Source organism: Alligator mississippiensis, chromosome 8, assembly GCF_030867095.1.
Source record: "Alligator mississippiensis isolate rAllMis1 chromosome 8, rAllMis1, whole genome shotgun sequence".
Taxonomy (NCBI): Eukaryota; Metazoa; Chordata; order Crocodylia; family Alligatoridae; genus Alligator; species Alligator mississippiensis.
In genome coordinates, this window is record NC_081831.1 from 26849444 (window position 1) to 26876276 (window position 26833).

At 49.0% G+C, this 26833-nt stretch overlaps 1 protein-coding gene across 9 annotated transcripts in view; it reads left to right on the forward strand.

Annotated features, from left to right (window-relative positions):
* LOC102569836 (zinc finger protein 501) overlaps positions 1–21674 on the forward strand; it is a 45579-nt gene extending 23905 nt beyond the window's left edge. Inside the window, exons 1-8 of one of the 9 annotated variants that reach the window (XM_019482406.2) lie at positions 1574–1664; positions 2856–3000; positions 3436–3569; positions 3924–4050; positions 10692–10760; positions 14310–14426; positions 15020–15109; positions 16951–21674. In XM_019482406.2, coding sequence (XP_019337951.1) covers positions 15031–15109; positions 16951–18323 — 1452 coding nt within the window. In that variant the 5' untranslated portion in view covers positions 1574–1664; positions 2856–3000; positions 3436–3569; ... (2 more) ...; positions 14310–14426; positions 15020–15030 and the 3' untranslated portion in view covers positions 18324–21674. Of the gene's footprint in view, positions 1–1573; positions 1703–2855; positions 3001–3435; positions 3570–3923; positions 4051–10691; positions 10761–14309; positions 14427–15019; positions 15110–16950 lie in introns of those variants that run through there. The other 8 variants (XM_019482407.2, XM_019482405.2, XM_014604545.3 and 5 more) reach the window with 8 other exon arrangements.
* The last annotated feature ends 5159 nt before the right edge of the window (positions 21675–26833 follow it).

A 26833-nucleotide genomic window follows, 5' to 3' on the forward strand; every position in this document is an offset into this window, starting at 1 on the left:
CACAGGGTGTGGCTGGGATGGCATCGTGCGTGAGTGGGATTTAAAAAGATCTGCCACATACCTGGCCCATGATGTGTAGTGTGTTGATGTCCAGAACAGCTGCAATGGATACACTGTGTGCTGTGGGGTGGAGGTGTGGGTGAGTAGGGCGGGAAATGTAGGGTGGAGTGTCTCGGGGCTGGGTGTGGGTGTGTGTGCAGTGGGATTGTGGGGTGTGTAGGGACAGGGGTAAATATATGTGTAGGGCAGGGGCAGGCAAAATACAGCTTGTGGGTCGCATTTGGCCTGTGGGTGGGTACCTGCCAATTGATTGGATCTGGCCTGCAGCTGCCCCTGCAACACTGCATGGGGCTGAGCCTCACCCACTCCCACCTGGGGCATCCCATGCAGTGCTCCCTCCCACTCCTGACCCCAGCCATGCAGCTTCCCAGTGGGGTGGCTCCCAGTGCAACTACAGCAGCCCAGGTACTGCTCAGCTCCTTCTGCCTCCAGCAGCTCCTTCACCTTCTCCTCCTCCTCCTGCCCCTGCTTCACCACTGAGCAGCAGGTAGTGCAGGGAAGAACAGTAGCTATGGGGATCTTGCTGGGCACTGGACACCCAGTCAGGCAGGGAGGAAGCTACAGCTACAGCCAGGTGGCTCCTGCCCCCTGCACAGGGCTCCAGCTCCAGGCTGCCTTCTACTCACTCTGACCCCTCCCTTGCCCCCCAGCCCAGCTCCTGGGACCTAGTGCATGGGCAGCTCCCTCCACCTCCTCCCATCCCCGCCCACAAGCACCCTACACCCCCCCCCAAACACCCCTGCCCCACACCTTATACCCCACTCCCTCACGATATACAAGAGGACATACAAAAAACTAGAACTCTTGGTTCCAAAATGATACCTTTTATTAGACCAACTGGAAAATGGCAAGAAAATTGTCCTTTTCTGCAAGCTTTCGGGAGCAAAGTCCTTTCTAGTTCTAGTTTTTTGTATGTCTTTTTGTCCCAGACCAGCACCGCTACCAAGTACACCCATATACAAGAGGAGCACTTTATTTTGAGCTATTATGTAATCACCTCTATACACACCACTCAAAAAACGATCAATCGGGACAACAATTATTTTTTAAAATAAAATTACAGTATGTTCCAGTACAGTACTGTAGGGGTGTGTGTGTGTAGGTGTAGTGGGGGGGGGGGTGTCTGGGGGACTGGGTGCGGGTGAGGGGTGTGTGGGGGAGGTCTATGTGTGTAGGGGTTTATGCGTGTGTCTGGGGGAGGGGCGCATGCAGTGTGTGTAGGGGTGTGGGATGCGCAGGTGTGTACAGGGATGCAGGGGTCTGGCCGCGCGTCCCAGTTGTCACTGCCGCCCCAGCCCGCAGCCTGGCGGACAGACTTGGGCTCGCGGGCGCCTCCGCACGGGGCAGGGGCGCTTTGCGGGCGCGGGCGGGTTGAGCCCAACCCCCCCGCCTGCCCCCAGCCCGGGGAGGAACAGGTTAATGCAGCCCGAGCAGGGAGGACGGAGCGGCCAGAGAGTTGCGGTCCTCCACGTTCACCAGAGCGGCACCAGAGTAGCGTCTCTGTGGCGCGCAGGTGACGTCAGGAAAGCGGTGGGCGGAGGCCATGGGGAGTAGCAGGGGCTGCCGCGAGGCTCCGGTACGAGTGCCCGGGCCGGGCAGGGCAGGTTTGCATCGTGTAAATTAACTAAGGGGGGCGATGAATGTGAGTGTATGTGTAGCATAAACTTTATAGGAGGACCTTTATATGTCTATATCTGTGTGCGTGTCACAGGCAGGTGCCTCACTTCATGAGAGGCTGTGAAAGGCTGTGCAGTTATAAGAAAGAGAGGGGAGGGGAATTAGAAGGCAAAAGATAAGGCAGGGTGTATGGAGAGAGGAGGGGGAAGGAGGGCAGTGCTGAAGAGCAGACAAGCAATAAACCCCTAGGAAAGTAGCCGGGGCCAGGGTGCAGGGGCTGTGCCGTTGAGTCCAAGATTATCGCTAGGCTGTCTCTGGGGGCTTTTATTTTATCCAGAGAAGGAGTAGAGAAGCCAGAGCAAGTTCCTTCAAAGGAGACATGAGTTTGTTGGGGTGTGATCACTCAGGGAACAGGAGCCAGAGTAGCTACATGCAGCAGAGAACACACGGACACGTTCTCAGGCCTTAAGGTCTGAGGCAAATTCCTGACTGCCACCCCTCTGCCTTGGTGTGTGGGAGTTTGGTACAGTTCAAATTCAAATCTGTATTCCCACCCATTTCTCTGAGAGAACAATCTTGGCCAAGGGAGCAGGGAAACTGAGTCATGGCCTGTGACCATTGCTCTTTCCTAGGGTCCTTTTATTAGCACGGGGTGTGACCCCTGGCCTCTGCATCTCAACTCCCTTGAAAATGTCCTTTACTGTCCCCTTCTCTCATATGCTAGTCATGATCCAGACTGCACTGCTTCTGGGATCAGAGGGCCTGGGAAGAGGAATGCAGTGACACACCCAGCACAGCAAACAGGGGTGAAGGGTGTTCAGCACTCCTCAACACCAGCTAGTTCCTTGATCCTAGAACATTCCCTCCAACTTAGGGCCAGGGCAGCCTCATGAACTGGCCATTTGCTAGGAGGAAGCAGCTGCATGATGTCTGGAGGGAAGACCTGTGTGGGAACAAGCCACAAGAAGGTGAAATGAATCCTAGTCCCAGTTCCCTTGTGCCAGAGTTTGACTAGGATAACAGACACATCCCTAGAGCTCATGCTGTCTGGATCTCCCTCCCTGCCTACAGCTGTGACTCGTGACTAGGCAACCCAGACATCTTGATTCCAGGAGCTGTAACATTGTGGTTTCTGTGCATGGAGTTGGAATGCACTTCCCTCTTTCTCTTCTTTCTAGGTTGATTCTCCATTGAGTCCAGCTTCCACCAACCCATCCCACATCTTTGGGGAGCCATATTCCCCCTTCTTTCTGCTCTGCTCCTTCCCTTTACCTTCCACTCCTCTGCAGCGCAGCAGGGATGCTTGCAGTGGCACCGGATCAGGTAGGATATCTACACATCCCTCTCTGTCATGTGGGGGCATTAAATCTCCCCAGGTTCTGGGCCTATTAGTGATCCACATCTCAAAGCCACTTGGGAAGCAAAGGGTAACTCATGATGCTGCCCTGCAAGGCTTTGGGGTTCCTTGTGGAGGTGTGTCCTGGAGAAGCATCAAATCCCAGGGTCAGCCTTCCCAGGCAGGGTGTGACTCCCTGTGAGTCACTGCCAGGAAAACAGCTTCCCTAGGGCAGACAAGCTGCCTGCATTACAGTCTCTGCTGGTGCAGTGATGATGTCAGCACTCCCCTCATTTAGATGCAGCTTGTGCCAACAGAGAAGTAGTTAGCCATGTTCATCTAAAGCTTTTCCTTATAAAACTTACACATCTTTAATTTGGTTAGTCCATAAGGTGCAATTCTACCCTCTTTTATGCCAATAGAGGGAATAACTGCACCACTCCCCGGATGACGTGAGCTGAAGCAGGCAAACACAGTGTCCTGCCAGCAGAGCTGTCTACACCAGGCCCTGTGTCCACACCTGGCCCTTTGTCAGAGCAGCTGGGTCAGCTGAGGGGTGAGAAGTTTCATATCATAGCCAGGCTGGCTAATGGTTGCAGTAGAGAATAAAGCTCAGAGTTGTGAAGGCCTTGTGGTTCCCTGGGAGGCATCTGGTGGAGAAGGATAAATTCCTGGGTCACTACTGTTATTTTAGTTAGGATGGCAATGCACCCTTTTGTAGGTACACCCTATGCTGTGTCCACACTGCAGGCTTTTATGGAGCACCTGTTTCAGCTGGAGGGTGGGAAGTTGCATCCATGCCCAGTGTAGCCAGGCTGACAAATCATTGTAGTGCAGCATAAGGCTCAGGACTGTGGGTGCTGGATGAGGCTGGAGCAGAAGGGACTGAGTGTATTGCTTGTGCCTGCAGCTCCAGGAGGCCTTTGAGGACGTGGCGCTGTACTTCACCCAGAATGAGTGGGAGCTGCTGGGAGATGGAGACAAGGTGCTTTACCGGGACCAGATGCTGAGGAATTACCAAGCCCTTGTTTCTCTGGGTAAAGTTCTGTTTCTGTTACTCTCTGTGAGCTCAGAAATGTTTCCTTTGTCTCCTAGTTCTTCTACAGTCTTCTCATGAAGTTTGGGTCTCTGGTTTAAATCTGTTTTCTCCTCTGTTCTGCCATTGATCAGAGAGACAGTGTTAGCTATGTTAGTCTGAAGTCAAGTAGATTTGCACCTTCTCTAGACTGGGGGTACTTGGCAAGGGCCCAGGAGGTATGCGGCATTGGCGTGGTGAAGCAGGGGTACTTCTGGTTTTGCTTCAGGGGTGTTCCCCCCTCCCCCCCCCAACTCATTGATCAGCTGCTGGGGGACACCCCCTGCCCCACAGCTTGTCAACTGGCTGGGGGACTCCCTGCTCCTTGACTAGCCACCAGCCATACACCAACCAAAAAAGGTTGAAAACCCCTGTTCTAGACTAACCAAAGTAGGGAGGTAGATAGAGGCAAACCTTGTTAATTCAAAACAGGACCAAAAATTACCAACTTCGAAATAAATGGGCTTGAAATAAATTTACCCATAGTAATTTACATATATCCAAATTATTGTACAGGCAGTCCTCAACTTACAACATTTTGAGTTACAACATTTCGCGCTTACAACATTTATAAATTGACACCCTGTTTCAACTTTCTGACATCAGTTTTGACTTTACATAGATTTCATAGACATTAGGGCTGGAAGGGACCTCGGAAGATCATCGAGTCCAGCCCCCTGTCCAAAGGGCAGGAAGTCAGCTGGGGTCATAGGATCCCAGCAAGATAAGCATCCAGTTTGCTCTTGAAGGTGTTCAATGTAGGTGCTTGAACCACCTCCGGTGGCAGGCTGTTCCAGACGTTGGGGGCTCGGATAGTAAAGGAATTCTTCCTTATGTCCAGCCTGAAACGGTCTTGTAGTAGTTTATGACCGTTCGACCTAGTCGTCATCCCTTGGGGCGCTCTGGTGAACAAACGTTCCCCCAGATACTGGTGGGTCACCCCTGATAAACTTATAGGTGGCCATCAGATCACCCCTGAGCCTGCGCTTTTCCAGGCTAAAGAGCCCCATGGCTCTCAGCCTGTCATCGTAGGGTCTGCTTCCCTGACCTCTGGTCATGCGCGTGGCTCTTCTCTGGATTCTCTCAAGCTTCTCCACATCCTTTTTGAATTGTGGAGCCCAGTACTCCAGCTGCGGCCTCACCAAGGCCGAGTACAAGGGGAGAATGACATCCTGGGATTTGCTTGAGAAGCATCTATGGATGCAAGCCAGTGTTTTGGTCGCTTTACTAGCCGCAGCATCGCATTGCAGGCTCATGTTCATCTTGTGGTCAATGATGACCCCCAAGTCTCTTTCTTCCATAGTGCTAGCCAACATAGCACTGCCGAGCCTATAAGGATGCTGCGGGTTTTTCTTCCCAAGGTGGAGAACCTTGCATTTATCGGCGTTGAACGCCATCAGATTCTCGTCTGCCTACTTGCTGAGCCTGTCCAGGTCAACCTGGATCACCCGCCTATCTTCTGGTGTGGATGCTTTGCCCCAAAGTTTGGTGTCATCGGCGAACTTGGCCAGTCCGCTTCTGACTCCAGTGTCCACATCATTAATGAAGAAGTTGAACAGTATGGGTCCAAGGACAGAGCCTTGGGGGACCCCACTGGTCAGTTTCACCAAGAGGTGATCATGGGATACCAGATCGAAGGCTTTTTTGAAGTCAAGATATATGACATCAATCTCTTCTCCCTTGTCCAGGTGATAGGTCACCTGGTTGTAGAAGGAAATGAGATTGGTCAAGCAAGACCTACCCGCAACAAACCCGTGCTGGCTATCCCTTAAGATGTTGGCATCGGCCAGTCCATTAAGGATGGCCTCTTTAATAAACTTTTCTAAGATCTTCCCCGGGATAGAAGTCAGGCTAATGGGCCTATAGTTAGCCGGATCCACTTTCCTCCCTTTCTTGAAGATAGGCACCACATTGGCCTTCTTCCAGTCTTCGGGCTCTACACCAGAGTGCCAAGAGTTTTCAAAGATCCGCGCTAGAGGCTGGGCTATGATGCTCGCCAGCTCCTTGAGTACCCTGGGGTGAAGGTTGTCAGGGCCTGCTGACTTGAAGGTATCCAGCTTCTCAAGATGTTCCTTCATGAAGTCAGCATTAATGGAGGGCAGGGGATCACCCTCACCTGGACTTCCCTGTCCCGTAGCGGGCATGGGCATCCCATGTGACTGATGAAAGACCGATGCAAAGTACCTATTTAATAGGTTGGCTTTTTCCTGGGCATCAGTTGTCAGTTGCCCCATCTGGTTCAGCAGGGGTCCAGCATTGCCCCTGCTTTTCCTCTGGCTCCCCACATATCTGAAAAAGGACTTTTTATTTAAAAGGATTTTCAACACTTGATCTGATGCAACGCCACGCCAGTGAACAAGTTTGCTGTGTTGCCACTCTCCCTGGAGAACATCTGTCCAAACTTCCTTGGACACTTTCTTTTAAGAAAGCAGACAAGACTCCAGAAAAACCTACAGCTAAGACTCCTGAGAAGACTCCAGCCAAGAGACCTTCAAAAAGTCTAGTAAAGTCACCTGAAAGAAGTCCTTCCAAATCAGTATGATTGCTATTTACAATATAAATACATTAATGTAGCTATATTACTCATCTATAATTGATCGAGTACAAAATTCTGGGGTATTATTGGTGAAAATAGGGTATCAGGCCTTGGTTCAGGAACCAATCCTTCATTTATAACATTGTTTCTTATGAGAAAATTGATTCCCGGTTACAACGTTTCGACTTAAGACACGGTTTTCAGGAACCAATTGTGTTGTAAGTCCGAGGACTGCCTGTACTGTGTGTATGTAGTCTTAATTCACCTACATTTGTACCTTAGTAACTGATAAGAACAAAGTGAGTTATCCCAGTGACTAATTAAGTTGATTTTATGGTATATAGCACAAGCTGTTCCTAATATAACTGTTCCTAAGGAGTCTGTAATGTAGTAGCAATGATTTAGGGGTCCTTTTTTCCTCTTGTTTGCTCAATCTAAGAGCCAAAGTGTCCCACTCACCCAGGGGACCTGCCATCCCCAGTCCTACCAAACTGTTTTGAATTAACAAGTTTTTACTGGTCCAAGGGACCAGAAAACACCTTTAAATTTTAAAGTACAGCCATATTTTGAATTATCCATATCATAAAGCATACAAAAAAGGTCATTTTGGCTGGGGAATGACAATAGCTTTGAAGTATTCCATACTTTGAACTAACACATATCTAACTGATGTTGATTTCCTGTATATAAATAGGGGTTGGTGGGTGTGCCCCCACCCCTAGGTTGCAAAGGGTTAAAAAAGAAAGGGGCAGGGCTACTCCAAGTCCAGGGAAACCAGACTCAGGGAGCTGATCGGAACTAGGACTCCCAAACTACTTTGGGAGCTGGCAGGAAGTTGCCAGCAGCCAATAGGCGAGGGCGGGGAGGGGGTGCTTCAAAAAGCCCTCAAAGGAAAGTTGTTTTCCCCCCTCCCTCCACCCCTCATTTCCAAGTCACAGCCCTCCCAACTCTGCCAGTGTCCCTCACTCCAAACCTGCAGATCCCTGCTTCTTCCAGCCTGCAGGAACTCCTGGCCACCCAAATGGGGGTCCAGGAGGATTGGTGATTTCTCAAGGGAGTCATCCTTTGGGCACAAAAGGAAACTATTCCATTACGCAGGAAAAGGGGCAAGGGGACAAAAAAAGCCCGCTTGGCTGAACAGGGAACTCCAAAAAAGACTGAGGGCATAGAAAGAGATTTACAGGCAGTGGAAGCTGGGGGGGCAGCCACCAAGGAGGAATATACCTCCCTGGTGTGCTGTTGCAGGGAATTAGTTAGGCAGGCCAAGGCAGGACTGGAGCTTAGGCTGGCTACAACAATCAAGGACAGTAAAAAGTCCTTCTACAGATACATAGTGAGCAAAATGAAGGTGCAAAGTAACATAGGGCCCCTGTAGGACAAATCAGGACAGTTGGCAGCTGACACAGGGGGAAAAAAGGCAGAGCTCTTTAATGAGTTCTTCACTTCAGTGTTCCTAAGTACTGGCCAAGATGATTCCCCCAACTTGAACATAGATAGATGTCTGGGAGGCACTAGACCGCCAATGGTTAGTGCTTAGTTAAGGAGCACTTGGAGGGGCTGGATGGGTACAAGTCAGCAGGCCCGGATGACCTCCATCCACGGGTGCTGAAGGAATTGGCCAGTGTCATAGCTAAGCCTCTGGCACAGCTGTTTGAGCACTCATGGTGCTCTGGCCAGGTCCCTGAGGACTGGAAAAGGGCCAACGTGGTGCCCATTTTTAAGAAGGGGAGAAGGGATGAGCCAGGTAACTTTAGACCAGTCAGTCTTACCATTATCCTTGGGAAAACACTAGAGGAGGGCCACTCATATGATTAGTGGCCTCTGTGCAAGACCCTGCAAGGGGAGGTTGAGGAATCTAGATCTCTTCAGCCTTCACAAGAGACATCTGAGGGGAGACCTTGTAGCTGCCTATAAGTTTATCAAGGGAGGACAGCAGAGAATTGGAGATGCGCTATTAACCAGGGCACCCCTAGGAGTAACTAGGAATGATGGGTACAAACTAGTGGAGAGTAGATTCAGGTTAGACATTAGGAAGAAATTTTTCACAGTAAGGGTGGCTGCGAACGGGCTGCCAAGAGAGGTGGTACTATCACCTAACTTGGAGGTCTTCAAGAGGAGGCTAGATAGGCACCTGGCTGGGGTCGTCTGACCTCGGTCCTCTTTCCTGCCTGGGGCAGGGGGTCGGACACGATAATCCTTCGTGGTCCCTTCCGACTCTACAGTCTATGAATCTATGAAACCCTGCCCCTGCGAGCACAGACACTACTGTGGTGCTGCTGGCCTGGCCACGCAGTTCCCTGCTGCCCCTGAAGGCCCCCCTCACCCCTTTCCCCCACTGGAGAAGCGGGTGCCTCCCCCACCTCCCCTCCCCTCCCCTGCTGCAGCTTCAGTGCCCAGACAGCTTCTCCCAGCGCTGGCAGCACCCCCACACACATACCCTTCTCCCCCACTCACACTTACCTGCATGTAGCTGCCGTGGCTGCTCCTACCCCCTGCCTGGCTGCATGACAGCCATGTGTGCTCAGACATGTGGTGTCCCCTGCCTTCAGTTAGCTTCCCCTCAGCCCCAAGCAGCTCCTTGCTAGGGCAGGTGAGAAGTGACAGGAAAAACTTTGACACTGAGCAGAGCAACATCCTGGACATTTGTTGATATTAAAAAAAACAAACAAACGCCTGAACAGAGATGGGAGGACCCCAAAAGAGGACATGTCTGGGAAAACCCAGACACATGGTAACCCTAGTTATGCACACACATGTATAATGCTCACATGCATGTGTTGTGTGCCTCTGTGTTATGCATACACATTGTGTGTACATGTGTTATAATAATATGCACACATATGCGTACATACACACATACATATAATACATGTGTATGTTATATAAATATCTATGAAATAAATAAAACACACATACATACACACCACAAGCTTTCATGGGCTGAAACTCACTTCATCAGATGCTGTGAAAGGACATGCAGATAGCAGAGTATAAGAAGGAGAGAGATATTAGAATACAAAGGACAGTGGAGGTAGGGAGAGAGAGCAGTGCTGGGGGAGGGAAGCAAACAAGTAGTAAACCCATAGGAACAAAGGAGTCCCAAAAGTGAATCTAGGTAAAGGGATAAGAATCCATAGTCACTGTTCAAACCATCCTTAATGCAATCCAGTCTGGATGATTTCTTATTCCACAATTTCCCATTCAGATCGTTTTTTAGAAGTCTGCTGTATATGAACAGCCACCCTCAGATCAGCGATGGAGTATCCAGGGGAGCTGAAGTGTCTTGCCACAGACTTGTATGTCTTTCTGCAGCTGATGTTCATTCATTCAGTCATGTAGGGATTCCCTACCCTCTCCAATGTAAACAGCACTGTAAGCACATGATGGTGTATATGATGTTGGTGGAATTAAAAGTGAATGAACCCCAGAGGTTATAATTCATGTTATTCAGTACAGTGACAATGTTGTCTGCATTGATGTTGGGGCAAAGAAAGCATTTGGGGTGTTGCAAGGTCTGGTGCCTTGGTGAGATCAGGAGTGAGGTAGCCTGTTGCTTGAGAGAGACTGTTTGAGTCTAGGGGGCTGCCTGTAAACCAGGACTGGTTTGTCACACATGACCACTTTGAGCCAGCCATCCTTTTTCAGGAGGGGTTGGGAGGTCATTAATAAAATGTCTAAGGTGTTCAGACCAGGGGCTGTAGGTGACAGCCAGAGGCATTTGAACTTCATTTACAGGGTCCATGAATGTAAATGTCCTCTGGGATATTTTTCTTCTCAGAAATTCTCAAAATTCATCTTCTACACATGGAAGATTTCTTTTAGCTAAGCTGTTAATCCATCTTTTCCTCATCACTAATTGCATTGGGGAAATGATTATCAAGTCCTTTGTTTGTGCATAATGGATTTTAGCCAGCTTATCAGTTGCTTTCTAATCCTATCTGCTGTTCAGTTTCTTATACATGTCAGTTAACATTGCTTCTTACTGCTTTTCTTACAGCTCTTGTCTTTTTTGCATAAGTGACTTGATCTGAATTTATTTTTGCCACTTATTTTGCTCTTTCTTTCAGTAGCTCGTTGAGTTTCCCACTTGGTTTTCCTTATGTGACTTAGTATCACAGGATACATTTTCAGTGTCTGTAAGTACAACCTGCTTCCTTGCATTCCAAAGTGTATTTGCATCAAGTACTTCATTATTATTATTACTAGCAGTTGCCTGTCATGAATGATGGAGTGTTTCAGGGAGTGTTTATATGGCCCCCCCCACTCCCAGCTTACCCTTCGGGGCCAGCCATATAAACAGTCCCACAGCCACCACCTCCTCCTCTAGCCTCCTGCATGGTGGCTCCCTCCCACCTGCCTCCGCCTCTTCCCCCGGTGCAGTGGGGCTGCTTCCCCCACCTGAGGAGGCGACAGCAGTGGCTCCCTCCTCATCTGCACACCTCTGCTTTTGCCTCCTCCCCATGAGCAGTGGGGCTACCACCTCCTTGCCTGAGGCAGCAGCTGCTCCCTCCCTGCCTGAGGGGGCAGAGCCCATGCAGCCAATCGCCACTGGCCCTCTCAGTGGCACATGTGCAGTTGCCCAAAAGCGTTATGGACAGACAGACAGACTAAACCCTTCATTATATTAGAATAAGACTATAGGCTGGCTTTTTCACAGAGTCCTGGCTTTCAGTTATAAGCTAACTTCCACCATTTCTTCTTTTCCCCCTAGATTCCCTTTATTCTTTTTTTCTTTGGAAATAGCCCAAAGTTAGCTATTAGGACCCTGTGTTGGAGCATTTGCTCTCAAGGTATCTATCTTTCACTTCTGTTCTTTCTTCATTTCTAGTCTTTGTGAAATCTGCCTGTACAGAATGGCTCTCTCTCTTGTTGATGACTCTATGCACATCTTTCTCTGGAAACCTCAGTGCACCAATTCCACATTCTGGGTTTTCACAGAAAACCACTTTCTGGGTTTTAACCACATTCTGGGTTAAAAATGTGTCTCACTTTTCCTTTTTTCCTTTATCCAAACTCCAGTGAACTATGATACACTGTACAGTATTTACCAACTTATGTGTTCATATCCACTCCTGTGATGATCCTCCCGTTGGATGGGAAAGACTGCTGTTAGTAGACTTGAGGAAGCATTAGGTTGCTTGATAGGAGTAGACTACAAATAGCTAGGCCAAATGATGTCAAGCAGTTAGGCTAAGGCAAATCATCATCATTGACAATCCCTCGCAGTCGAGGATGATTTTCTTCCATGATTGTCTTATCTGTGGGTCCAAAGATGGCTGATGAGGCCTATCTGGGATCAACAGACTGTTCAGCATGCATTTCTGTGCAAGGTGAGTGGCTCTGGGATCTTCCTTCAGTCTATGACATGCTGTTTCTGCTGCTCCCACTTTTCCATCTCCTGGTATTGTCATAAGATTTCAAAGTACTGAGATTGTCGAAGCAGAGTCTTCCTCTATTTGGGGCGGCCCTGGGTAATAGTCTCCCATAAGCTGATGTTGATGTTGCATTTTTTCAACTTGGCCTTGAAGACATCTTTGAAGCGCTTTCTCTGCCCTCTTGAATGTACACCTTGACTGAGCTGGGAGAATAAATCTTGCTTTGGGAATCTGGAGTTGGACATCCAGATGACGTGGCTGGCCCAGCAAAGTTGATGTCTTGTAATCGTTGCTTTGATGGTCATAGTATTCGCTTGTGAGAGGTTGCCAATGTAGGTGCATCTGTCTTCTCACTGGATTTGAAGGATCTTCCTCAGGCAGCATTGGTGGTACTTCTCCAGCAACTTGATGTTGTCAGAACCAAGTAGTTGTATGCCTGTGGCACAGTGGAAAATTCCATTGGTTTGATGCAGTGGAATCTCCCGCCATAGTGGAACATCCCGCTGTCAATCATTCTGCTGTCAATCATTCTGAATGTTATGGCACAGTGGCAGTAACTAGGTCAAAGCGAGAAAAATAGGTCACAGTGGAAAATTCCGCTGAGACAGAACCCAAGGACTATATGCTATGTCATGGAAAAGTTACAGCTTAGAAAAAGTTCCCACCAACTTTATGCAAACACGCACACCACCATTGGCCGGTTCTAAATTATTCATATTTGGTGACTAGCGATTGGCTTGTTAGTCATATAAAAGGTAAATCAGTTTCTGCCCATGTTGGAGAACTCTGCATATTTCTCCACGTTGGAGAACTCCGCACAAGGAGAACTCCTCACACACCTTGAAGTTGGAGAACTCAGAGAACTCGGAAAGCTCTGCACATTTCTCGAGTTTAGAGAACTTGGAGAATTCCGCACATTTCTCAGAGTAAACCTGGCGGACCGATCACCCACCAGCGACTCCCCGTCACCGACCTACCCGATGTACCCCCATGTCTTGCATGCTTGCTCAGCCATTCATGGACGTCTCATCTAGAAACCAGAAGGCTTTCATCTTGTTTGGTTTGCAACTGTAACCTAAGTCAGCATTCAGCCTACCTGTATTATAATTATCCACAGTGTAAGTAAAGCAATCTTAGTTTAACCAATACACTTTGGTGCCTAATTCTGCTCCATCTGTCAAAAAGTACCCATCTGCCGTTTCGGGCTACTGGCCACAGCCCCGGCCTACCACTCGACCACCACAGATGTCTCCTGTACATTGTCCACATCTCAGCTCTGTACAATAAGGTGGGGATCATGACTGCTTGATAAACCATGAGCTTGGTTTTGAATCTGATATTGAGATCTTTGAACACCCATTTCCTCAGGTGTCTGAAGGCTGCACTTGCATGCTTGAGGCGATGAGAATTTATGGAACTAGAAACAGTCTAGGTAATGTTGTAGGTGTAAAATCTAGATAGTTAGGAAAAGTTTGAGTTAGGGTACAAAAACAGGAAAAGATCATGGAAATGAACGGCTTTAAGTTTAGGCTTCCCTGGTCTTATTTGGCCTACCCACAACATAATAGAATAGCACATAGGAGGCCTGTTTTCAGTATTCGCATTCAGGCCTATTCTTATTATCAGCGGGCTAATAAAGGGCAGTTCTGTTTTCATCTTATATCCTCTTGCACTGAAATCTTGTTCAGGCAGAGGAAGCCATCTACAGATGTTTGATACCCTTCCTTTCGGGACTTTGTCTTTTAAAACTTGTATAAAGTAGGTTGTCTTAACAGGTTGGCCACTTGGCCACCTGCCAGTGATTTTTAAAATCTTAGAACCGAAGAAATTTAGTGGGTTAAGATTCATTTTTTTTTCCTTGGAAAGTGTAATGTTAATCTCTTTTTAGGTTAAATAAATAGCTATGCTTTTGTAGCCTTTCCAGGTTCTATTTTCTTATTTGTAACCATTTATTTTTCTCTCTCCTAATCTGTTTGATTCTTTGTAAACATTTTCTTTTTTCCACCCACCCAAGTGCACAGAGGGAACAAGAACTTTTGCATTTGCCCAGACTGGGCCTAGCTTTTAAGGGCTGGAGTGAGTGAGGCCTGTTGCCTGTGGTTTAGCTGTCCTGACTGTTTTACTCAGCCCAGTTGGGGCCAGGGAGCAGATCTAGGCTTGTTGCAGGTGGTGCCTATTTTCATGCAGTCTTAGCAGATGAATTGCCCTGACTCCTTGATTGAGACTCACTGGGTCTGGAGCTCCACCCTGTCCTCATTACAGGGGGAGAGTAACCAGACATAACCACCCTTTATGCACTTCCCCACACAGGATATCAAGGTCCTGCACCAGACTTGATCAGCCGCATCCAGCGACAGGAGGTGGAGCTCTGGGTTTGTGAGGAAGAGAACCCTGGAGAAAGTGTGTGGACCGAGGGCCTGTCCTCAGGTGAGTCATGGCAGTTCCCCTTACCCCAACTCCTTAGGACCTCTCAACAACAGAGTGGCAGAGGCAGCTGGAACCTTCAACCATGCCTGTCAGCCATGTATCCTAAAATTTATGTCCCAGAAACTGAGCCCCTTGGTTGGGACTGTGCCTCGGGGTTGGGGGCCTGCGCACAGGAGAGTTGATACCCCAGTCGAAGGTTGTCGTTTCTCTATAATGCTCTCTGGCAGGGCATGATGGGACCTGTATTGCTTTATGTCATGGTGAGTGGAAACTGGGTGCCATTAGGGATTAGGCCATAGAGGATCTCGGCTTCTATTGCCCACTGCTGCTGGTTCCTCTTGCTTAACTAGAACTTCCCTTCATAACAGCTAGGGGAATAAAGACAACCTTTAATCATTAATTTGGGTTGCATTACATGGCTAGCAGATGCAGGTGGGATTCACAAACTCTCATGTTCCGGGGAAAGGAAACTCTTCATGGTTCACAGCAGAATCTCTTTCTGCAGCATCTCTGGGGCCCTGAGTGGCACAAACCCTAGGCCCTGAGGCCCAGTCCATGTGCATGTTCACCTCAAGGCCTTTGTCTTGATGCAGATTCCTCTGATATGGAGGACTCCTGGGACTTGTTGGCAGAGGAAAACTCCATGGACTCATTCCCCAGAACGAAGACTTCTGTGCAACTAGGTAGGAAGCTGAACTCTGTTCCTCCTAGAAAGGAGATCTGGAGAGCTCATTTCTGGCCTGGCTGTGAATTGCTGAATCGTGATTCTCCCCTCCCAAAACGTTATGCATGTGTGTGTTATGCTGACCTTCTGTAGCTTTTCTTTTTATTCCTAGCAGCCCTTAGAGCTTGCTTATACCACAGCAGTGGTCTGTCCCAGAGAGGGCAGCGCTTATCATGCCCCTGTACCCATGCCTGCTGATGCATTGAAGACCCAGAAGTTTTCCAGTGAGGCTGCTTTAGTTGTGTTCTCATATGTTGTTTTCAGGACTACCAGAAACTGATAGCTAGAGCATAAGCATTGGGGATTAGCCCCAAACAGCCTCACTGATGAAGTCATGGGTCTACAACATTGTCTCCCAAACTTTTGGTACTGGGTGCACACTTTTTTCTGGATGAAAATTGGTAGCACACTTCAGTCTTGCACCCAAAGAAGTATGTTTGTCTGAGCATATATAATTTATTTTCAAAATATATAACGCATTTCTTTTCCCTGCTAAAAGAAATCATACCAGTGCTGAGGTATATGGTTAAAAAATGACATCCAATAAATATATCTTTAAACGAAGAATTAGTTTTTATATCATTGGTTCTCAAAATTTTGGCCTCAAGGCCACTCCATAACACTTCTGAGTTGTGTGGCACCCAGATTGGAAGTCACAGAGATTAGATCTAACTTCAGAAAAGAGACTGGGGGGGCTTTGAGGCTAAAATTTGAGAATCACTGATCTATCAGGTGCCCCTTAAGGGTACTGGGGACCTATCCTGCTGTGCCCTGCTCTTTCCACCACCATCTGCCTTCCTACCCGCAACCCCTAGTCTGTACCTCAAGGAGCAGGGGCAGCCCACACAGCTCCTGAAGGGTCTCATGACAGCGACCACCCCTATGGCCCTGGGAGCATGGAAGGAGTGGAGGGGACGAGCGGGGTTACCCGCATGGCTCTTTCTGTGCACCTGTCTGCTTGCAGCAGTGCCCACTGAGAATGAAGGGGCTAACACAGGGGCTGCATGGGGGTGGAGAAGGCAGCAGCAGTTCTCAGAGGAGCAGCTGCAGGCACTGCTGAAGTAGTTGGGGCAAGTGCTGAATTCCAGATGGGGGTGGAGAGCCTTTACCTCCTCACAGGGCGGGTATCTCATGGCACATGGTTTGAGAATCACTGGTCTTTAGCGTGGCCGCAAACTTGGGTGCCTGGAGGAGTGCTCAAACTCCCCAGGGCCCATTGCTATTGTGTAAATGAGCCTCATTCTTCCATTAGGCAGACACCTCTTTTCTCCTAGCCTTAGAGAGTATGGAGTCAGTCAGATCCTGTGCCATCAGACACCTACCACATGGTTCTAACCCAGAAGGGTCAGAGGTGATATAGTTCTTCCAATATATCAGAGGTGATATAGTTCTTCCAATACGGTAATGAGGTCACCAGCCCTGTGTGCCCACTAAATGGGGCACATGCATAAATTAAAAGCTGCTGCTGTGGCCACTTCCAACCCAGTGGCAGTAGCTGGCCTGGCCCTTGCCATCACCTCTGCCACTGCTGCCACCCAGAGCACAGACCTTAGCTATTAACCTGTGAGTTCTCTGCTCTTAGATGAGGCTTGGATTTGGGACAGAAGCACTTGGGAGTCTGAAGCTCAGTAGGGAACATTAACACAGTGACCTGGCCCTCCATCCTGAACTTTGGGAACATTTTAAATTGGGCCTCTTGTTCTCATGTGGTACCCAAGTGCAAAGGCCCAGCCCTGCTCTGGGACACATGCCTGTCAAAAAGGCACAGGGACTAATATGTGGGTTCCCTTCTCCACCCAGCAGGTGCCGGGATGCTGAGCAGAGCTGAGCAGCAGCCTCCTGAGGAAGAGCCTGCAAACCCAGAGCTGGTTCCAGCCAGAAACCAGCTCCCTGGGCAGTGGGCACAGAGAGTAGCTGAGCCCCAAATGAGCCCCATGTGCAGGGAAAGATTCCAAGGGCAGAGGGACTCAAGAAGCCCTGAGGGCAGCACTCCTATGGGAGAGACATTGTATATATGTGGAGAGTGTGGTGAGAGCTTCAGGGGCCAACAAGAGCTCTGGGCACATGAGGGGACCCACAGGAAAGAGACAGCCCACCCCAGTGCTGAGTTGGGAAAGAGTTTCTATGAGTCCCATCTCATGGAGCAGCAGAGAACACAGTCAGATGAGTGCCCCCACCTCAGTCTTGATTGCAACAACAGCTTCATTCAGCTATCTCCGCTTGTCCATGCTGGGCAGAAACCACACCGCTGTGCTCAGTGTGGAAAGAGCTTTCGGCAGAGGGCTACTTTGGCCCAGCATCAGCGCATCCACACTGGGGAGAAGCCCTATCACTGTGGGGACTGTGGGAAGAGTTTTGGGCACAGCTCTGCTTTTGCCCAGCACCAACGTATCCACACAGGGGAGAAGCCCTTTCACTGTGGGGACTGCGGGAAGAGTTTCAACCGCTCCTCCAACCTCCGTGCCCACCAGCGCCTGCATGCCAAGGAAAAGTCACATCCATGCTCAGAGTGTGGGAAGACCTTCAGTAGTCCATTGCGGCTCCGCTCCCACATGAGTCTCCATACAGGGGAGAAGCGGCACCCCTGTTCAGATTGCGAGAAAAGCTTCAGTAGCCCAGCACAGCTGAGCGTCCACCGGCGTGTGCATACGGGGGAGAAGCCCTACCAATGCGCAGAGTGCGCAAAGACCTTTGCCCGCCCAGACCTCTTTCAGCTCCACCTGCGCGTGCACCGGGGGGAGAAGCCATACCACTGCCCAGAGTGTGGGAGGAGCTTTGTACGCCCGTCCTTTCTTCGGGAGCACATGCGCCTGCACACAGGGAACAAGCCCTACCAGTGTGGGGAGTGCGGGGCGAGCTTCCACTACCCCTCGCAGCTGCGCATCCACGAAAGCCTACATACTGGGAAGAAGCCCTATGCCTGTGCGGACTGTGAAAAGAGCTTCAATAGCCCAACCCATCTCCAAGTGCACCAGTATGTGCACACTGGGGAGAAGCCGTACCATTGCGGGGAGTGTGGGAAGCGCTTCAACCGCCCAGCCTATCTCCGTGTACACCAGCGCATCCACACAGGGGAGAAGCCATGCCTCTGCAGGGAGTGTGGGAAGAGCTTCAGGGATCACTCTGCTCTCAACAAGCACCAGCGAACCCACCGACCAGCCCCTTGCCATTGACACGGGTTGTCTTGTGCAAGCTCTCACATCAGCTTTCTCCCTGCACTCTGGGCGGGGTTTACAAAACACTAAATGGTGAAGAGAAAGTCACTAGGGATTCATTATTGACTGTCTCTCACCAGACAAGAACAAAGGGTTACCACATGAAACTAGCGGGCGGTCGGTTTTAAAACTAACACAAAGAAGTCCTCCCCCCCCAAGCATATCATTAAAGTGTGGAACTCATTGCCGCCAGATGTGGTGGAAACTGAGAGTTTAGCCAGATTCAAACAGGGATTGGACACATTCTTGGAGGAAAGGGGCATCAGGAGTTATTGAGCACAGGGGTTAGGAATACAGCCTCTGAATCAGAACTTCCTAGACCTTAAATTGTGGAGGCTGCAAGTGAGAGGAACAGTAGAAAAAAACCCTGATCATACCCAGTACATTTTCGTTTTTAGTATCCACTCTCTGCTGCTGTGTGACATAGGAGATTGGGCAAGATGGACCTGTGGTCTGACCTAGGAAATGGCAATTCTTATGTGCTATAAAATGGGGTTGGGGTGAGGTCTGGTACCTGACCTGAATTCCCCCCACCTTTGCATTTTGCCGGATTTGGCCTTGAGAATGTGAGTGTTTTCCTAGGAGTCTCCTAAATGTGTTGTAGTTGGGGTTTGGGCCCACAGCAGAAAGCGGGCTCAGGTCTGTTTTTCAGGGGCTTGGCTTCTTCCAGGTTGATTGCTCAGGAGTCTTATAAATGTTTTGTAGTTGGAGTTTGGGCTGCAGCTGGAACAGAAGAGACAAGTGGGCTCAGCTGTATCAGGGGTTCCTTCCAGCTTGGTTGCCCATGTTGTACTTAAGGGTGCCCTTTGGCATTGCCCAAAGCAGGGATTGAGAAGCATTCTTTTGCTTTGGGGAATTTAGCACTGGTTTTGTTGGGGGAGGGAGAAGAGTTAGGGGTGCTTTTTTGGGGAGTTGGTAGAGGTGTTTTTGGGGAGGTGACAACTGAAGCTTCGCTTCAGGAGAGTTGAAAGAAACACTTCGGGGAGGGGATATGGGATCTCCCCTGAGCTTGAGGCAAGGTTCTGCAAATGGGCGGGAGGGAGGGAGTGTCAGGGATTGTAGGGATGGGGTTCAGAAAGTGTCTTGTATCTGGATGGGCATTGCAGCTGGGAGGTATAGTTGTGTTGGCTGGCGGGGTGGTTAACTGTGTGCAGGGTGATGGGGAGTTGGGAGTTCTCACATGTTGTTTGGGGAGTCCTGTTTTAAGGTAAGCCTCACTGAGACTTTTGACTAGGACAGGATATAAAGGAAATCAGTAAAGAGCTGGAGTCACTCCAGCCAGGCAGGGGGTTTTCCCTGCGAGTCACTGCCTGAAATTCAGCTTCCCCAGGAGAGATTCCGGCTGCCTGCTCTATGGAGTGTCCACAGTGCAGTGATAATGTCAGTGCTCTTGTGTAGACAGCCTAGGGCAGCAGAGGAGGGAGCTGCACCACTTTCCTTGATGATGTGAGTTGAAGCAGACAAACACTTCTCTGCCTTCAGGCACTTTGCTGGAACAACTGGGTCAGCTGGAGGATGGGAAATTCCATATCCCTACCTGACCTAACCATTCTGGAAAAACATCAATGTTTCCATCACCTGTTCCACTCTTCTTTTCCCTTTCTAATTGCCTTAAAATACTCCAGATGATAACCTGCTACTTCCTCAGCACCCCTGACACCCCCGAAGCCCCTCCATCGTCTTCCCCTCTGTCCCAGCATCCCTGATTCTTTTCACAACCCCTGCTCCTCACACCCTCAAAGTCCACTTAAGCCCATCTTCCTCACTGCCCCAGCACCCCAACCATTCCTCTATGCTGCACCTCCCCACAGTGAGCTTGGCCTGAGTGGGGTGAATAGTTTCTCAGACTCAGGACCGAGCACATATAGGGAGGATGTGGTGTATGCTTGGGGACACATTATAGCCATTGCCATCTCCCCTGACCTTAGCAGAGGAGAGTAGAGTGGACATGGGGGTTGGACTGGTACAGACTGGGGGAGAGGCTTTGCCTTATGTAGTAAGAGCACAGCCTCTACCTGGGATCTCTGGAGCATATATTAACCTTTTGCAGCAGCAGTACATTGGCTACTCTGGTTCCCCTGCTTTACCTGTGGCAGGTTTAGGTGTGATGTCTTGTGTTTGGGTTGATGGTAGTTCTGCAAAGCATTTAGGTGATGGATTTGTATAGGATGGTTTGGATAGAGATGACCCTGCCTCAGGCAGGGGGTTGGACTAGATGTGACCTCTGGAGGTGCCTTCCAGCTTGGCTTCTTTACAATCCTATGACATATGTATATAAAGAAATGTTAGGAATGTGTCTGGTGGGGGGGGGGGGGGGTAGAACCACTTATGGGGAGACTGGGATTTATTTGAGGTATCTGTGGGGAGCAGGAAACTGCAGAATGCATAATCTTTGCAGTGATAGGTTTGGATTGGTGTCGCAGTGTGGATGCTTGGGGGATGGGGAGCTCTAGGGGGTCCTGGTGTGGCTTCAGAGGCCATGAAGACTTAACAAAGAGTGGGAGGCATACAAGGATCTTTGATCACATTTGTAGGATTGGTCTCTTCATTGGGGCTTTTCTCTGCTGTCTTTTTTTAATCTGCATCCTCCAGCATAGACTTTTCTTCGCTCCCCCATTTTTTCTCTGGGAAACATTTTCCATGCATCTCCTGGCTGTTTCTTTGGCCAGTGTCAGAAGCATCTTTTGAAGAAATTCACTTCAATCTTTGTTACAAATACAACTCGTTCTGCATATTGGAGTCATTCATGCAGGATCCAGTCCTAGAACTCAAGGGACAGGACGGCTCATGGTGGGAGAGAGCAAAGGGCCTATTATTGCTCAGGTGTGCTGAAACTTTGAATGCTAATTTTTATTTCTTCTGCATTTCCTCTGAACAGTTTCTGACAAAATCCTTTATGGCTAAACACTTGGGGGTATCATTTTCTTTTCTTTTTCTTCTTTGTTTTTCTTTTTTCTCTTTTTTTTCTTTCTTAGTTTCTTTCTTTTCTTCTTTTTTTTTTTGGGGGGGGGTGGGGGTGTCCCAAAGAGGTCGTTCTTTTAAGAAGATGAAGAAGCTTTCTTTCCAGACACCATAACCCAGAATATTGGAAAAGGTTCAAACGAGATGCATCGATTTTTACATGTGTCTTTCTTGGAAAAATTAGGTCCTTTTTATTTTATCTTTATCAGAGAAATAGTTTCCCTGAAAACTAAATTGAAGAACAATCATTGTAAAAATCAATCGTCATGGATTGCTTGTCTAAATATCAGAACTATGTGACCCAAGGTACCATGTTCCATAAAATAGTTTTTTTTAGACTCCAGAAAATTTAGATGGAGAAAATGCTGGGCACTTTTCATTTTTAAGAAAAAAAGAAAGCTCTACTTTCATCCCCATCAGGGAAAGGGGCAGCCAGGAGGAGGGGCAGAAAGGGACACCAGGAATTGCCCTAACTGAGGAGTGTGCTGGGCTGAGGGGAGCTATTGCTGGCCTGAAATTGCCCCTCCTCTAATCACAGCTGTTTCTGCCCCATCCCCTGCTCTGCCCCCCCCTCCCCCCCCCCAGTAAGGGGGAAGGGGGGGGAGCTGGGGCAACTGCCACAACTCTGTCCTGTCCCCCCCCAGAAGGAAACGTACGGTGGGGGGACACTTCCACCCCCAGGAGAGCCTGGGGTATTATTTTCTACTCTGAGAATATTTTTAAACAAAATCTTCCCTTTGGTTTGCTGCCCCCTTTTCAGCCTTAAGGGGTTAACCATCACTGTGAGGTTATTTTCTAACTGCCCCCTTGTGACAGTGCTCCCTGGGGAGGGGGGGAGGGCAGTTGCATGTATATCTTTACCTCAGGTGGGAGGGGGGTAAGAGCCTCATGCTGGGGGGACACCAAGGGAAATGGCTCCCCCATGAAGAGCAGGGCATCCCTTGCAATGGACCTTAGTATCACAGGTCTGCAGACAGTCCTAGGCTTAGAGCCTACAAAGATTATTTCTTTCATGCTGCCCCTGACTGGGCCGAACTGGGAGGACCTGGAGCTTTGTATCCAAGAGAGCATTTCTGACCCAGACAGGGTTCACTGCTTTGGCACGGGTGGGTCTGCTCATCCCAGCTCCGTTCAGCTCAGCACTTTTCCCAGTTCAGGCCCATGCAGCATGCCCCAGCCTCTTAGCCATCAGAGGCAGGGACCCTCGTTCAAGACATGGCCCAGCCTCCTCACCCCCATTGTCTGGGGCAGCCCACTGCTGTGGGACCCTGCTGCTAAGCGGGGGGGGCAGGGTTGGCCATTGTCCTCCCAGAGAGCCATGGGTCAGGACACCTAGTTCCAGCACCAGATACAGCCAGCTCTGAGGCAGGGTGGCTGAGGAACGGCCGCATATAACACTGAATGGGGAAGGCTTGTCCTCTGTAGAGGCAGTTAGCTCTGAGGTAAGGACACTGGGGAGCAGCTGTCTATAATGCTGCAGTTAGGGCTTGCTAGCTGTAACATGTAGCTAGCTCTAGAGCAATACAACTGGGGAGCATATGCATATAACAAGGTGCACTGGGAATAGCCACATGAGGATGCCACAGATGCAGCCAGTAGGGCTGTGCAAAATTTTGCTGGCCATTTCATTTTGACACTTAAGACTCATTTCGAGGACAAAACAGCAAAATTGAAGCGAAACAAAGGCCGTCAAAATAGCTTTGAAACAAAACAAGACTAGTTGAAACGTTTCGACCATAGCACTGGGGATGGGAAGTCAGTCCACACTCCATGAATTGCTCTTGCTATCCCATATCCAGACCTAGTTCTGGAGCCATGCAATGTTCACAGAGCATCACTTAACCCCAGCCTCCTTTGAGCCCTGCTCCACTGAGACCAGGCTGACAGCTCCCTTTTCTCCACTGGGTACCACAATGTGGAACAAGATCAACTTGCACCATCCCTGCCCCTCTTGTTGCTCCATGGCTTTGTGACGCAATGACTGGTGCGTGGCCTTCCTACCTGAGAAGGGCATTTAAAGGCTGTGATGGATGTTACAGCCTCCAGGCCTATTGCTGCAGTTCTTAGCCCTAAGATGACTTGGGGGGAGGGGGGGAGTATTTTATCAAGAGAAGCCAAAGCAAGTTCCTCCAAACTAGATGACAGCTTACTGAGATATTATCCATCAGGCAACATGACACAGAGCAGCTATATATAGCAGAAAATACACAGATGTCCTCACTGCCTGGTCATGAGGTCTCAGGCCCCCATGGTTTGAAGCAAGTTCCAGGCTCCCATCCCTCTGCCTTGGTGTGAGAGAGTTCAGGTTCAAATCTCTGTATTCCCACCCATTTATCTGAGAGAATGATCTCAGCCAATGGAGCAGGGAAACTCAGTCATGACTTGTGACCATTATTCTTTCCTGGGGTCTTATTAGCATGGGGCATTATCCCTGGCCTGTGTATTTCAAGTCCCTTGAAACTATCCCTTACAATCCACTTCTCTGACATGCTTATGGTTATGAGTCAGACTGTACTGGAGATCACAGGGTCTGGGGGAAGGAATGTAGTCCAGTACAGCAAAAAAAAGGGGCGAGGGGCATTCAGGACTCCACAACATAGTTTAGTCTAAAATCTTTTATTTACTGTCAATCAGGTGGTCGGTCCAACTGATGGGATACAGGCAAGAGCACACAAGCCTAAAGCTGTCCTGAAAATAGGTATCTTGAGACATCCATTACTTCTTGATTCATCCTACCGCACAGTCACACATTTGTATGCAGCTAGATAATATTCCTTTCTCTTCCCAAAGAATCACTGAAGAGCTCAGCACCATAGATGGAGAAGGAAGTCGAGAGCAAACACCGAGCAGAGATTTTTGCTGCATTCCAGCAAGGAACAAGATCCCAGGGGTTGCCTGTGGTAGACAACTGCTAGTTCAGAGGCAGATGGAAACAATCTGACTGCAGGGGAAGCTGTAGGTTCAGTCTTAGGTTGCCCTAGCCCTTGGCAGCCACTCCACCAACCTCACTGGATGCTGTGGGAAAGCTTTGGAATCTAGACACATGGACACAAAAGGAGTCTACACGTGCTGGGGGGAAGAGCTTTTAATTAAGGTGGCTCAACAAATTTTAAAGCACCCCTGCTGGCATTTTGAAATGCAGGGATGCTGGATACACATGATGCCAAGGCTGCTGGTACACTCTAATCAGAATGCTCCAGCTGACTGATTAGTCTACTCAATCTGCTTGATTGAGCAGACTCAATTAACTGGGTCTGCTCCAATGCATTCTAATTAAAATCAGTTGGAGCAGGGGTCAGGCATGTGTACAGGTAAATAAATACACTCCAGCTCTGCCCATGGTGGCTTTCTCGACAATGTTTCCCATTGGTCTGGCACTGTCAGAGAGACAGGCTGAGATCCTGAGTCTCAATACGTGGCTGAGACAATGGTTTAGAGAGGAGGGGTTTAGGTTTCTTAGGAACTGACGGACCTTTTGTAAAAAGGGGGAGACTGTACAGGAGGGATGGTCTCCACTTGGGCCAAAATGGGACCAAACAGCTGGTGTGTAGCATTAAAGAGGTGATAGAGCAGCTTTTAAACTAATACCTAGGGGAAAGTCAACAAGTATGGAACAGCACACGGTTCAGATTGTCACTTTCTATAAGTGAAGCCATAAACAGTGGGGATAAGAAATGGAGGGAATACACAGATGAAACACAAAGACCAGCATGAACAAGTACATTTACTGAAGAAAAGGTCACATACAAGTATCCAACCAGGCAACAAGAAAAAGTATGTGCACCTTTAATGCCAGAAGTCTTAAGTTTCAAAATGGGGGGGACTTGAATACTTAGCAGTAAATAATGATATTGACATAGTAGGTATCTCATAAATATGGTGAAATAGGGAAAATAAATGGGATACTGTAATACTAGGATTCAAATTATACAGGAAAAACAGAATAGGTTGTAATGGTGGAAGAGTGACATCTACATTAAAGACTGCATCAAATCAAAATTACCAATTTTTCAATGGATAAGAGAGGTACCACAGAATCTCTAAGGATGGAAATTCTGGGTTTCCATAGAACAAAAAAAAGTACACCTGGGATATCCTATTGATCTCTAGACTGTGTAGGCCGGGGGCGAGCCGGGCCCATCTTTGCGCACGCAGGCTGTGGCCAGCAGCCCGGGCACGCGGGGCCGGAGAAAACCGCGCGGCGGCAAGGCACACGCGGGCTAGAATTAGTCACAGAGGCATAGTGGTTGATTGAAAAGATTATTTACTTACACCCAAGATGGTTGCGGTGTAGGCTGGACAGTTTTCCAGGTGCAGCTCCGCTTAAATCCTCGTTGGAGGACTCCGACAAATTCGGTTCTTTGGCCCCGGAGTTGTTTAGTCTCCGCGGGTTCGGCAATTCTTTCCTCACGGAGTTGTCAAAGCTCCGTGGGTTCTGTTCGGTTCCCAGGCCCCCGGAGCTGTTAAGACTCCATGGGTTTGAAAATTGGGTATATAGGATAGGGATACGTCTAGGATTGCGCTTGGCGACGGGGAGAGGCCAGAGGCTATTTAGACCTCTGTTGCCTGCTTAAGAGAGGTGCGTTGGGTCCGTAACGGTCCGCATTGCTTAGAGATCTTCACACAGTGCGAAGTCTCCTCCTCCTGGCGAGTTCTGTCTCTCTCCAGTTTTCCTCTCTCTCTGCCTTGGGCGGAAACTACCCAAGCCTTTTGTACGGCTAGCAAGCCAATAGCTAGCCACCACATGTGCCTTCATTCAGAATTGGCCGATAATGTGGCGCGAATCTAAGTACAAATGGCGGGAACTCCTTTGCACCGTGCATCTCTGAGATGCAAAAGAAATGCACCATGCAAAGAAGCTGCAAATTGGCGGGAAATTCCCCGTTGCACTGGAGTTCTCTCCTGCAGCAGAGAACTCGATCGTGCAAGGAAACTAATTTTAGCAGGAACATAATTTAGCGTTGCCGAAGCACGCACAAACAACAAATCACAACTTTGGGTTGTGACATAGACTAGGATGGCAGCAGCAAGCTAGAAATGCTAAGGGAGTTGGGAGAGGCTGTGAAAGCAGATGTTAATTATCCACAAATAGACTGGGTGTCTTTCCTCAGGCCAGGATGCAAAGACCAAATTGCTTAATGTTATAAAAAACTGAGTTCTGGAGTACTAGGCTTGGAGTCTACAACAAAGGCCACTCTTGACCAAGTCCTAAGTAGTGGACAGGATTGGTGCAAAGGTTTAAGTGTTACTAAGCTACTCTGCAATAGTGACTACAATGCAATTGGACTTGACATCCACATCATCCAAGGGATGTGAGCAAACAGGGAACAATAAGCAGGACAGTTTGCAAGCAGTTTGCTGGAGGCAAGAGGAAGAAGAGCAGGAGGAGCAGGCACTGGATCCTGCTCCGGGAAAGTAAGTGATCTTGGTCTGTTTGGTGAGCTGGTTGTTTGGGCTGGGGCCTCTGAGCAGTTGGCAGTGCTGCTCGCTGAGTGATTGCTGTCTGT